The sequence below is a fragment of the Phyllobates terribilis genome, unplaced genomic scaffold, assembly GCF_046119375.1.
Source record: "Phyllobates terribilis strain yellow unplaced genomic scaffold, ASM4611937v1 Scaffold_5__5_contigs__length_657084704, whole genome shotgun sequence".
Lineage (NCBI taxonomy): Eukaryota > Metazoa > Chordata > Amphibia > Anura > Dendrobatidae > Phyllobates > Phyllobates terribilis.
In genome coordinates, this window is record NW_027362765.1 from 15,461,202 (window position 1) to 15,475,509 (window position 14,308).

The 14,308-nt window shown below is 43.8% G+C and overlaps 1 protein-coding gene across 3 annotated transcripts in view; it reads right to left on the bottom strand.

Moving 5' to 3' along the window:
• Positions 1 to 449: 449 nt before the first annotated feature.
• LOC141270554 (uncharacterized) overlaps positions 450 to 14,308 on the bottom strand; it is a 41,006-nt gene continuing 27,147 nt past the window's right edge. For 2 of the 3 annotated variants that reach the window (XM_073680621.1, XM_073680623.1), the window contains 6 exons: positions 6,833 to 7,024; positions 6,527 to 6,703; positions 6,320 to 6,443; positions 6,139 to 6,236; positions 5,848 to 5,938; positions 450 to 3,594 (listed from right to left, as the gene is read on the bottom strand). In XM_073680621.1, coding sequence (XP_073536722.1) covers positions 2,555 to 3,594; positions 5,848 to 5,938; positions 6,139 to 6,236; positions 6,320 to 6,443; positions 6,527 to 6,703; positions 6,833 to 6,904 — 1,602 coding nt within the window. In that variant the 5' untranslated portion in view covers positions 6,905 to 7,024 and the 3' untranslated portion in view covers positions 450 to 2,554. The remainder of the gene's footprint in view (positions 3,595 to 5,847; positions 5,939 to 6,138; positions 6,237 to 6,319; positions 6,444 to 6,526; positions 6,704 to 6,832; positions 7,025 to 14,308) is intronic. The other variant, XM_073680622.1, reaches the window with a different exon arrangement.

Below are 14,308 nucleotides of genomic sequence, written 5' to 3' on the forward strand. Positions count from 1 at the left end.
AAACTAAGAACCTCATGTTCAGTTATATATATTTTTGCCGAGAGGCATTAGATCAAATGTATGATTTTTGGAGGTGCGGTCCATGCTCCTTTTTTTTTGCACCCACTTATTAACAAGATTTTTTCTTTCTAAAAGTGTGTCCTATAGTTCAAGAAATATAGTAAGTTATATAGTAGTTTGCCTTTCTTAATTAATTATTTTAACTGTCTGTTGTAAGTTTTTGTACAATTTGTCAATAACATGTGGTAGATCGGCTCACTCGGCTGTATAAAGAGGTAGACACAGGAACACTGTCTCTTTAAATCTTAAGCTAGTTTATTAAAGGTACTGCATAAACCGTGGCAATATTAGCAAAACAAACACAGTCTTTTCTGGCCTAACAGGAAAAGCAAAACATAACTTATGGCACAGTCCTTGTTGCTACGGGTAACCGCCCACTTCAGGAACAAACAACACAAGGTTTAGCTTTCCTTCACATGACAATACAGCTCCAGAGCTTTCACCTCCAGGCCCATCCCCACACACTGCTCTAGAAAACTGGGTATTTATCCTCTGAACTCCGCCCATTCTACAGCTGTTCAATCATTCTACTAGTAAACATGGCTGATTAACTTCTCTCAGCAGTTTGTGTGCTGGATTATTTTTCCTAGGTTTATATTACTGAAGCTAACAACCTCAGTTTTACACATCTCCCCTCTAGTACTTTGCCAATTATTCTTGATGGTCAACAAAATATGATTTGCAAGTAATTCATTTTTTACGCTGTATGTATGATAATTACTTCTCTTCGTATGGGATTTTTTATGTTTAAACGGGTTATCCACATGGACAACCCCTTCTCATTCCTCATATTTGGTCCTTGTGAAGACACAGGGTCTTCCGTGGGCGTAATACTACTCAGACAACACAGGGTTATGGTAAAACAGTGTTGCAATACTTTATTGAACCACAAAGCAGGCAAACACAGAACAGTCCCAGCAAATAACCAAGATGGTACAACATTACACAGTCTCACCCTTCCGCTGGCTCACCTGGGATAGAACAGCTGCGACTTTGGGTCTTCCAGGGCCAACTACCTCAACCAGTGGCCCCCCGCTTCTGGCGGGCCCCCACAGAGAAAAGGTAGCGGCAAGCTTAGGAAGCTAGCAGTCCATCGAGGTACAAGGCCAGGAGACCCGAAGTTCCCACCCTGGCCTCTCCGAGAGTTTCCATGGTGACAGCTGACCAGCTGCTCCAAATCTGGCTTCTCCAAATGTCTCCATGGGTTCCAGGCGACCAGAGGGTCCCACCTGGCAACCCCAAACATATCCATGGGCTCTCTGATGGTCAACAGAGCAGATCTATATCTTTGGAGACAACCATAAAGAAAAAAAAACCCTAAAAAAGGTTGTTTTTTTATGGTTGTCTCTGTCTATTGGCCCCCTTCTGGTTATTTTGCTTTGGTGTTTAACTGATCTATATCTTTCCAGTCAGGGCCGTATATTCTTAGGCCAGAATTATGTAGAAACCAAATCTGTGTCTCTTTGGTTAAAGCCATGCTTCCAAGCTGATGGTCTGAGAAAGTCTGATCTTTTTCTCTTTGTAAAATCTCTTTCCAACCTCAGTTTCCAATCTCTTTTTAGCAGGATAGAAAACCCCTTTTTTATATTTACATATGTGGCTAAGGTCATCAGTCACAGGTCAGAGATAAAAGGTGCAGGGCTCACTCAGGTCTCATTGTTTGAGCTAATCAATTTACATAATTGGTAAAGCAGGGCTCTTGTAAATAAACATCATTGTTTCAGAATCAATGCGAAGACAACGTTCAGGGTTATACAAGTACTGGTCTGTCCTTATTGACCAGCCACAGAAATACACATACATTCACAAGTCAACAAACACAATAGTGTATTTCTCTTGGCTTAACAAATCTAATTGTCTGGCTGATTAAGATTATAGGCTGTATTGTCACATTCATATTAAAAGAAAAACACTTATACAAACCTCCTATGCAGGAGCCGTTCCAATTGTGTCGGCACGTGCGTTCCCGGGGCTCATGTGAGGTTGTTATGTCATGTAAACTGTTAGCCCAATCAGTGCTGGAGTCACTGTCCTCACCTTCACACAAATCGAATATCACAAGAAAGTCAAGAGAGGAGCCGAAACACTGGCTTGTTGTTGATGTTCAATATGTCCGAAGGGGGGACACTGAAGCCGGCACTGATTAGGCGCAGGGCTCATGTGATGTAATGATTTCACATGAGCCCCGGGAACGTGAGTAGCGACACATCTGGAGTGGCGTCGACATGGGAGCTGAGTATGAGTGTTTTTATTTTAACAAGGCCAAACATAAAATACAAAAAGGGGTTGTCCTAGTAGTGGACCACCCCTTTAAGATACAATTGCCGGTTAAAACATTTCCAACATTCGAAACAGGAAAAAGGTTTCTCCCCTGTGTAACTTTTCTGAAGTTTAATAAAAGTTGATTTCCAAAGAAAACATTTCCCACATTAAGAATATAAAAATGGCATCTACCCTGTGTGACTGCTCTAGTGACTAAGAAGAGAGGATTTCTTCACAAAACATTTTCCACATTCTGATCATAAAAAGGCTTCTCCCTTGTGTGGGTTTTCTGGTGTCTATCAAGATGTGCTTTGCGGTTAAAACATTTCCCACATTTTGAACATGAAAAAGGCTTCTCCCCTGTGTGAGTTCTCTGGTGTATAACAAGACTGCATTTCTGTTTAAAATGTTTACCACATTCTGAACATGAGAAAGGCTTCTCCCCTGTGTGAGTTCTCAGGTGTATAACAAGACTGCATTTCTGGTTAAAACGTTTCCCACATTCTGAACATGAAAAAGGCTTTTCCCCTGTGTGACTTCTCCGGTGCCTAAAAAAATTTGATTTGTTGTTAAAACATTTCTCACATTCTGAACATGAAAAAGGCTTCTGCCCTGTGTGAATTCTCTGGTGAATAACTAAATCTGATTTCTGGCAAAAACATTTCTCACATTCTGAACAGGAAAAAGGCTTCTCCCCTGTGTGAATTCTCTGGTGACTAACTAAATCTGATTTCTGGTAAAAACATTTCTCACATTCTGAACATGAAAATGGCTTCTCCCCTGTGTGAGTTCTCTGGTGCTTAACAACATTTGATTTCTTTGTAAAACATTTCCCACATTCTGAACATGAAAAAGGCTTCTCCCCTGTGTGAGTTCTCTGGTGTCTAACAAGATCTGATTTTTTTTTAAAACATTTCCCACACTTGGAACAAGAAAATCTATTCTCGGCCGTGTGAAATTTTTGATGTTTAGCAAAAGATTTTTCTAGAGGAAAACTATTTCTATATTCTGAACGTAAAAATGTTTTCTTTGCTTTAGGAGCAGTAAGTTTTTCAATGCTTATTTTGTGACACTGATTTTCTTTATTTGTTGGTAATGAATCAGGAGTTAGGACCTGTTTCAAAGGATCAGATGACAGATCTTTGCTGTGAAGGGATGATGGTGTATCTGGAGTAATGTCATTCATTTCAATAATATCCTGTGGGATCTCAAGATTATCGGATTTAAAAACTGAAGATGTCAGCTGTCCCTCTGATCTCCTGGTACAGTTATCTGTAAAGATAAAAATCTATTAATTTTAAACAAAATATCCTTGAATTTTATATTTTTAAAATGTCTACTTAATCTGTCCATAAAAATGGCAAGTTATGTAAATATATTGAATTATTCACCAAGACAGAGTTCACAATCTAATAGAAAACCTCATAAGATGAACCAGTAAAGCGTGGTTTTCAACTGATTGTTTATTCTGCCTCCCAAATATGAAATAAAAAGCCACCAAACAATATTATGCAGGTGAAAATAATACCAATAAAAACTTCTACTTATCTCACAAACAAGCCCCCACTCAGGTCCATCATTTCTAAATGGAAAAATAGAGGTTTCCACGTTATTAGTGTCTCAAAGGCTCTTAAAAAGCAACATGGTTTCCATAAACCAATCCAGCAATATCTGATCTCCTAAAGTCAGATCTCCCCCTCGCTTCTGAGCCTTGCAGTGTGCCCAAACCACATTTAGCACCCATCTATTTGGCATTACTATAGTGAGAAGAACCCAGTTAATTTACTGTATGTGTCTCCTGGAGCACAATCTGGGCACTAGATGTTGGGTTATAAAATGGAATATTTGTAATTTTCACTCTCCAACATCCACTGCGTGCTAATTTCTGAAAAGTGCCGGTGGAAACAAAATAGTTACTACTCCTATAGATTAATTAAATGAGGGGAAAAAAATCCAAAATGGAGTCACTTTATGGGGATTTCACCATGCTGCCCTAATGTATGTAAACCGCTGCAGAATATGTCATATTAAGGCTTCTGCAAATGGTGTGTTCCATCTCCTCTGGGACCTGCTCCTGAGATATCAGCTTCTGTCACCAGGAGCCGCATTATTCATTCTGCAGGCGGCGCTAGTAATGGAGAAGATGTCGGAACCAGAAGCTCTGGGCGCGCAGTTTCTGACCCAACTACCTGACTGACTATTCTTCTTGTCATCTCACACCATAGAACAGCAGGTAACACACAAGCAGGCCCAAGCCTAGGGGTAAATAAATCCATAATAAGGGTCTCTCTGTGAAGTCCAGATCCATGTAGAGGGCGATAAGCAAAGCAATCCCTGAAATCTGGCAAACGGAGTAGATAGTGCCCAGCCTGTTAGTTTTAGCCATGTTTTGAGCTGCCAGGTGACCACGAACAGTGCCCCGAATACATTGTGTCTGCAAACTAATCCACCAAGATCAGCATTCAAATAGCTAAATGTAGCTCCTTCCCTTCTTAACCTGCCATATGCCCAGACAGTAGTGTACAACCGTATGTAGGGTATTATTGGATTCAAGAGAAGTTGGAAAATAATGTGTAATATCTATTTCTTTCCTATTATCCTTTGTGAAGAATTCCAAAGTTATCACCACATAAAGTGACACACGTCAGATCTGAAAAATGGGCCTGATTAGGAACATAAAACTGTCTGCGGGAAGTGGTTAAATCAGAGTATTTTGGGCACTAACTACTGTAGTCAAAAACTGTGAGTATAGACAATAACACATCTACTGAAATGATCAAACTACAGTCTTCATCAGCAAAAAATGAGTAACTAGTGGTGAAACCTCTTTGGGGTAATTGGAGTATGGGGCTCGGTAGCTCTTGGCAATCTAAACTATAGTAAGGGCCAATATTTTCTGTCAGATGAGTTTCAAGAAGAAATATTAGTCAGTTTTAAAAGAAATTGAAAAGTCAGGATAAAGGGAAACTGTTGTTATTATACAGAAATTCACAATTGGCCGTTACTGCACATTTAATGTTGTCAATCATAAAGTTTGAAGTTTGGCCAGAAAGACTGGACCTGGTCTTGTAGGAACCATATGAGCACATTCAGCAGCACAGAAGGGAGAGAAGGTAGATTCATACAATAAGATATCAGGGTTCTAGGAAGCCAACAGCATCATTACCCTCAGCTTTCTCTTACAGGCCCATCATAATTTTTATCTTTAAGTGATTTTCCAACTTGTCAGCACATTCTACGTACAATGTTATTTGGCTTTGTAGTTTACAGATCTGCCCATGTAATGGTCAGCATCTTATAATCCCAGGGAGTAGGTGGATCCTCCAGGTTGTAAGTACAATAAAAAAGGACTTTCAATGCCCAAAGTCATTTGAACAATTTTTGGTGGAGGAGAATGTTGTGGTCTAGAGGCAAAATAGTGATCACACAGTTGAGATACAGCTGGATTACACAATTAATAAAGCAGCCACAGCAGGTGACTGAGAAGAATCTGTGACTTCTCTGTATTTAATGGGCACTACTCACCTGGGTAGTCATATGTAGGAATCTCCTCTTTACACTGCTCATCACCCCTCACATATGTCTCTGTAGTATTAATATGGGTCAGATCTTCATCCTGAAACAAATATTGTAAAAGTCACAGACAGATGGAGAAGTCCCATCTATGATCAGCTCTAATCCTGCCATCTCCACCGTTCTCATTACACACAAGTATAAAACATATAATACTGGGGGATAAAACAAGACTGAGCACAAGATCTTCACAGCAGTCTACACATCATAGGGGAGATCTCATGACACCTTCTCTCCATCTACCTGATGATCCTGAGGAACATTGGGATCTTCTTGTTTACAGTCCTGTGGAAGAAGAGGATGTGGACATCTTTCTCGTGTTGTCCTCTTACTGGATAGTTCTGGTGGAACCACATACAGTGACTGAATTCATTCTTTATCTACAGATCATTATATGCCGTGTGTATTTAGTCCTGTCTATTACCTGGTGATGTGAGGGGCTGGAAAACCTCCATCATAACATCCTTGTTCAAATTTTTGTGTTCTTCTAAATACTCCCACTCCTCCATGGAGAAATAGATGGCAACATCCTGACACCTTATAAGAACCTGACACACATAATGATACCGTCATGCTCCTGGTCCCTTCATAGCGTTACTGTATAATGTCCCAGCATTCCTAGCAGTGTCACCTCTCCAGTCAGCAGCTCAATCATCTTGTAGGTAAGTTTTAGGATCTTCTGGTCATTGATATCCTCATGCATCAGGGGAGGTAGAGGCCTCATGATGGGGCTCAGGGGTCTTTCCCATCCCTGAGACACAGGGTCCTGACAGCGGTCACTAGAGGTCTTCTTCACTACTGTGTAATCCTGGTTATGGAGAGACACATTAATAAATCTCACTACAGACATTTCCAGAGTCCTCACCTTTCCAGTTCTGTCCATCTGTTATTCCCATAGATAAGAATGATGTAATGTGATGTCATCAGAATCTCTCACCTCTCCAGTAAGCCGGAAGAGGATCTCTAGGGTGAGGTGTAATATCCTATCTGCCATCTTGTCTCTGTCCATATCTATCTTTGAAGGGTATAGCAGGAAAATTCTCTTATCTACAAGATCTTCGCTGAGGGGATCCGATATTGTAGAGACATGAATGAGAAAAAGATGAACCGATGTAACATCATAAAAATCCTGTGGAATAATAATACAATTACTGGAGATAAAAAGGGGAAACACATGAGATTTATTATTTTACAGTATTTAGTTTTCTTCTTTACATCTAGTAATAAAATCTATATATTTTGGGCCACAAACAACAAGCAGTTTCTTCCTTGGAGTCGGCAGCTGAATACGCTTCTCAGACTTATCGTCCATAATGCTAATTCTCATCTCATTTACCGACACTGGAATCGGCATTAGTAATACTGCAGGAGATATTTATTACACGTGACATGAGAAATAATTACTTCATGATGAGTACAATATCTTCATCTTCTTCTACGGTTCTAGAAACATATTTGGCCAGAGTCCGTCACTGACTACATCACCACCGGCCGCCTATATGAATGTTTCCCGTCTTCCCTGGACTGTAATCTTCTATCACGTTAGATCTCATGTCTGATTCATACACAGAAGTTTGAAGCTTTTATAAAAGTATTTTTGTTTGCACAAACACCGCAAACAGAAATAATTAGATACTAAAGTCAACATGTACAATGTTTTATGGGGTTTATTTCTGGCCTTAGGCTTTCCTATATTACTAAAAGAAAAATACCAGAAAAAAAGCAGATATTAAAATGTTTCAAAAGAAAATCGGCACCAACAATTCTTGCAAAAAGAAAAAACATGCAAAACGCAGACGACACATTTTTTAGCACGTTAAACATTATTTTTTTAAAAATTTACTCTTTTTGTGCACCAGAACATAGATGTACAACGCAGGGATGGCACAGGTGTGGCTGCAACAAAATCTCTGGCAGTTTAAATGCTTGTGGCTGATAAAAGCAAACATGGCGTCTAAGAAGGTTTGACAGAGATCTGCTCAATTCCCCTCCTCCCCCAAGTACTCGATATTATGGGGTGGCCTAGTTACTACGATACTTAAATACCTAATGATAGAGTCTGGGTCTGCAATGTACAAAAGCCTACTAAGCCGGGCCAGAGGCAGCGTCCAATAAGTTACCTTTTAATGCCCCCATACACATTAGATTAAAGTTGCATGAAAGCACTGATTTTGGAGGGTTTGGTCGACTATATAATGTATTTAGGGGCCTCCCGAAAGGTGATGACAGGGCAGAGAAAGATTTGGCATCCTGAATTTCAGAGGCTAATCCATTTGTTCTTCCTGTAGATAATCCTCCGCTAGAGGAGTCCGGAGGCGACTCTCTCATACAGATGACAGGAAAGCTTAAATATTTGTGTGTATGATGGAGTCGAGAGAGATAGCAGTCTGCCAAATGACCGTTCAGCCAACACTTCTCTCAAGTGTGTGGGGCCATTAGTATTACACTGACAGGCTGGGATAATACACGGCACTACAGTAAAGTCATCACTTGAGCAATCAGAGGCTTGTGTGTTGCATGATCGGACTAATGAGAGTTATTTAAAAAAAGGTTTAACCCCTTTACAGCCTGGGGCGTAAAAGTACGCACCAGGCTATCACCCCCTGTTCAATGCGGGCTCTGGCGCTGAGCTCACACTGAACCGGGCACATGTCAGCTGATTTATACAGCTGACATGTACCCGCAACTGCCGCGGGTGGAATCGCGATCCACCCGCGGCTGTTAACATGTTAAATGCCGCTGTCAATCTCTGACAGCGGCATCTAACAGGACCGTGCCGGAAGCGTGTCACTTACCCCGGCCATCGGTGACCCTGTCACGTGATCGCGGGTCACTGATGGGTGAGCATGACAACTCTGGGTCTGCAGCAGACCCCAGTGGTTGTCATGTACTGATCGCTATGAGCGCCACCTAGTGGTCGGCGCTCATAGCACTGGAGCATTTCTGCTACATAGAGGTGATCTGCTCATCAAAAGTGTAAAAAAATGTTTTTAAAAATATAAAAAAAATAAAAAAATATATAAAAAAGTTTAAATGACCCCCCTTTCGCCCCATTCAAAATAAAATAATAATAAAAAAAACCACATACACATATTTGGTATCACCGCGTTCAGAATCGCCCGATCTATCAATATAAAAAAAGAATTAATCCGATGGGTAAATGGCGTAATGAGAAAAAAATTCTAAACTACAGAATAACGTTTTTTGGTTGCCGCACCTTTGCAATAAAATGCAGTAACAGGCGATCAAAACATCGGATCTACCCCAAAATGGTATCAATAAAAACTTCAGCTCGGCGTGCGAAAAATAAGCCCTCACCCGGCCCCAGATCCCGAAAAATGGAGACGCTACGGGTCTTGGAAAATGGCGCCATTTTATTTTTATTTTTAGCAAACTTTGGATTTTTTTTCACCACTTAAATAAAAAAGAACCTATACATCTTTGGTATTTACAAACTCGTAATGGCCTGGAGAATAATAATGGCAGGTCACTTTTAGCATTCAGTGAAAGTGGTAAAAAAAAACATCTGTGGTATTGCACTTTTTTGCAATTTCACCGCACTTGGAATTTTTTTCCCGTTTTCCTGTACACGATATGGTAAAACCAGTAATGTCGTTCAAAAGTACAACTCGTCCCAAAAAATAAAAACGCTATGGCTCTGGGAATAAAGGGAGTAAAAAACGGAAAATCCCAGGGTCCTTAACCCCTTTACGACCAAGGGCGTATTAGTACGTATCTGTGCCCTGGGCCTTATGGACCTGATACGTATTAGTACGCCCTGGCGATTTCGCCCGCACACAGGCTGTGCGGGCGCGATCGCGGGCGGGTGTCAGCTGATTGTCACAGCTGACACCCAGGGCTATGTGCAGGGAGCGGTCTCGCACCACTCCCAGCACATTAACCCCCGCAATGCTGCGATCGAAGTCGATCGCAGCATTGCGGTGGCAAGGGGAGGTGATCGCCGATACTCACCTCCTCTTCCGGCCTCCAGCAATATCTGCCGCGGCTTCCAGGATGTTGCCATGACAACCTGATGTCGTCATGACAACATCCAGGTCACCAGACAGCAGGAAGATTATTTGGACATGCGCAGTGCATCTCCAAACAATCTTCTCCCTGTCCAGCGCTGACAGCCTGCATGGCACAGGGATGGTGCTGCATTCCTGTGCCATTCAGGCGATCAGAGAAAAAAAAGTGAAAGTCCCATAGTGGGACAAAGTAATAAAGTATAAAAACTATCAGAAAGTGAATAAAAAAATTGCAAAAATATAATTTTATATATATATATATATATATATATATATATATATATATATATCTCTATCTATCTATCTATCTATCTATATATATATATCTATATATCTCTATCTATCTATCTATCTATCTATATATATATATAATCCACCAAAAATAAAAATATATTGTACCCATCAATAAATATTATTATCTAAAAAAAAAAACAATAAAAGTACACATATTTGGTATCGCCGCGTCCGGAACAACCTGACCTATAAAACTGTCCCACTAGTTAACCAAGTCAGTGAACACTGTAAAAAAAAACGAAGCAAAAAACAATGCTTTATCACCATACTGCCAAACAAAAAATGGAATAACACGCGATCAAAACGACAAATATAAATAAAAATGGTACCGCTGAAAATGTCATCTCGTCCCGGAAAAAACAAGCCACCATACAGCTCCATCAGCCGAAAAATAAAAAAGTTATAGCTCTCAGAATAAAGCTATGCTAAAAAATATTTTTTTCTATAAAATTGCTTTTATTATGTAAAAGTGCAAAACATAGAAAAACTATATAAATGTGGTACCGCTGTAAACGTACTGACTCGAAGAATAAAGCTGCCTTATCAATTTGACCACACGCGGAACAGAATAAAAAACAAACAAAAAAAAAACAATTCCTGAATTGTTGGTTTTTGTTTAGTTTATTCTGCCTCCCAAAAATCGGAATAGAAAGCGATCAAAAAATGTCACGTGCCTGAAAATGGCACCAATAACAACGTCAACTCATCCCGCAAAAAACGAGAGACTGTCTGCCAAAATCTGGAAAAATTATAGCTCTCAAAATATGGCGATGCAAAAACTAGATTTTACAAAAAATGCGTCTTTTAGTGTGTGACAGCTGTCAGTCATAAAAACCCCATATGATTCTGGCATTGCTGTAATCACACCGACCCGAAGAATAAAGTCGTCTAATCACTTATACCGCACGAGGAACGGCGTAAAAAATAAACTCTCAGGTTAGGGTTGGACTAGGGTTAGGGCTGGGTTTGGGGTTAGGGTTAGGGATGGGTTTGGGGTTAGGGTTGTGATGGGGTGGGGATTTTTTTCAAAAGTAAGAAAAAAAGATGACGATATGGCGACTAGTGTTGAGCGCAAGTGCTCGCTACTTGAGTTTGCATCGGGTGCTCGAGTATGCATTGAGTATCGTGGGTATTTGAGTGACATGCTCGAGTCTCCGTGCCATATGCTTCGCGGCCAAAAAAACTTTGCGGGGATTGCCTGCCATGCACGAGCGATCCCCGCATGTTTTTTTTTGGGTGTCTAATATCCGTGAAACATGCGGGCAGGGACTCGAGCATGTCACTCGAGCACACGCTGTACATGGTGCATACCTGAGTACCCGATGCAAACTCAAGTAGCGAGCACTTGCGCTTGTAACGGGTCCGGGAGGCGGAACCTCTGAGCTACTATACAAGGGGGCGGCCCTTGTAAGGGAGCGGGTGGCAGTCTCTGGGTGAACGGACAGGGAGTTACGGCAAGTGATCAGGGCAGTCTCTGGGTAAGGGGTAGGTACGACCTGTGATGGCAGAGCCTCCGGGTAGGCTAGCAGGCAGATGGTAGATGTGTGCTCCCAGGTGAGCAAGCGAGAGTCTCTGGAATAGCAGGTGGTCACGGCACGTGACAGCGGAACCTCCGGGCTGGCAGGCAGGTAGGTAACGGAGAAGCGCTCCCAGGTGAGCGGGCAAGAGTCTCTGGAATAGCTGGTGGTCACCGCACGTGACAACGGGACCTCCGGGCTGGCAAGCAGGCAGGTAACGGAGATGCGCTCCCAGGTGAGCGGGCAAGAGTCTCTGAGATAGCTGGTGGTCACAGCACGTGACAACGGAGCCTCCGGGCTGGCAAGCAGGCAGATAACGGAGAAGCGCTCCCAGGTGAGCGGGCAAGCTGGTCCATAGACAGACTGACCGGAGTAGTAAGGCAGACCGTCGGACCTCAGGCAAGCAGGCAGGTAGCTGATATGCGCTCCCAGGTGAGCGGGCAGGCTGGTCCTTTAGACAGACTGACAGGAGTAGTAAGGCAGACCGTCGGACCTCAGGCTGGCAGACAGGTAACAAGTATTCAGGCAGGAATCAAGCAGGTAACTAGCAGGAAACTGGCAGGAAACTGGCAGGTAACTGGCAGGTAACTGGCAGGTAACTGGCAACGGGACCTGAGGGCTGAAGCACAGGTGAGACACAGGTGCAAACAACATTGCTCGGGCACCTCCATTTTGGAGGAGGTGCCTTTTATATGATGAAGTCCTCCGGCCATTGGCCGGGGACTCTTTAGGGCGGCGCGCGCGGCCCCTTTAAGAGGAGGGGAGCGCGCGCGCGCGCGCCCTAAGCACAGTGGCCGGGAAGGAGCGCGCGCCGAGAGCAGAGCAGGAGGAGGACGCCGGGACGGAGCGCGCGCTGACAGCAGAGCGAGGAGAGGACGCCGGGCAGGAGCGCGCGCTGACAGCAGAGCGGGGAGAGGACGCCGGGCACGGAGCAGAGCGGTGAGGGGAGCAGCGTCCCTGCCTAGCAGAGGGCAGGGACGCCAGCGCTACAGTACCCCCCCCTTTAGGCCCCCCCTTTTTTAGGCCAGACAGAAATTTAGCTAGGATGAGAGGGGCATGGATGTTCTCCCGGGGCTCCCACGTTCTCTCCTCAGGACCAAACCCCCTCCAATCTACCAGAAAAAAGGTCTTTCCTCTTACCCTTTTGCTGGCAAGAATGTTCTCTACCTCAAACTTGTCCTCAGCAGAAACCAGAGCAGGAGGCGTACCTGTAGACTTAGAAAAAGAGTTAAGTACCACAGGTTTGAGGAGAGATACATGGAAGGAGTTAGGGATCCGTAAGTTGGCCGGGAGTTTCAATTTATAGGCTACCGGGTTGATCTGACCGATGACCACCAGTGGGCCGATGAACCGAGACCCTAACTTATAGGAAGGGATCTTGAGTCGGACATATTTGGACGAGAGCCAGACTTTATCCCCAGGACGGAATTGAGGAGGGTCCATCGCTAAATGCTGCCAGGGGGCAGCAGGTACTGGCAGAGGAAGAAGGCGGCCGGCCGACAGGTGTCTCGGAACTTTGTTGCGGGCGCAGGTCACACAGGCAGAAACAAAGTCCATAACATCCTTGTGCAGGTTAGGCCACCAGTAGTGTCGGGTAATAAGCTGGAGGGTCTTTTTCCGACCGGCGTGGACAGCTAGTTTAGACGAATGACCCCAGTGTAGGATTCTCTCCCGATCAGGTACCGATACGAACGTCTTACCAGGAGGGAGACAATTTAGACTCACGGGAGCCACCTGCATTACTCTGGCGGGATCGATGGGGCAGTCACATGGTCTATGAGGTGGTGATGTCTCTGCCTCCTCCTTAACAAAGACATCAGCACTAGACCAATAAGGAATCGGAAGTCCAGGTAGATTAGCTGGGATAGGAGAGGGACGGACGGAATGGACGGGAACCAGGCAGGTTTTATGACAGGCCTGTCCCCAGTGAAGGACTTCTCCGGTTTGCCAGTCAAGCACGGGTGCATGTCTCTGGAGCCAAGGCAGACCTAGCAAGAGGGCGTGAGGGAGACCAGGCAGAACGTGAAAGGAGATACTCTCTGAATGCAGCATTCCCACGTGCAGAGTAATGGATTCGGTGATGAATTGGATGGGGCGAGGTAAGAGGCCCCCATCCACGGCAACAACAGACAAGGGTACAGCCAGAGGTTTGGTGGGGATGCGGAATTTCTCCACCAGGGACTGTGAAATAAGATTTCCGGCTGCTCCAGAGTCAAGTTGGGCTAGTTCGGAATAACGATTCTCCCCGCAGATGATTGAGACTGACAACAGCAGGGATGGAGAGGATTTATTTTTGTCTAGATCGACCCCTCTGAGTGAACCTAGATACAGGCGTTCTCCCGACCTCTCCGGGCAGGCACGGATCAGATGCTCCTTACTGCCACAGTAGAAGCAGCTCCCCTCGGCACGGCGGAAATCCTGACGGGATTTGACCATCTTGGTCTGGTCGACCTGCATAGGCTCAGGAGAGTGTACCTGTGGAGAAACGGAAGGAATGACGGGTTCCTGGAAAGTAGGAGCTAGACGTGGAATCCTTCTCTCACGGGTGACCTCTTTGGCACGCTCCTGGAACCG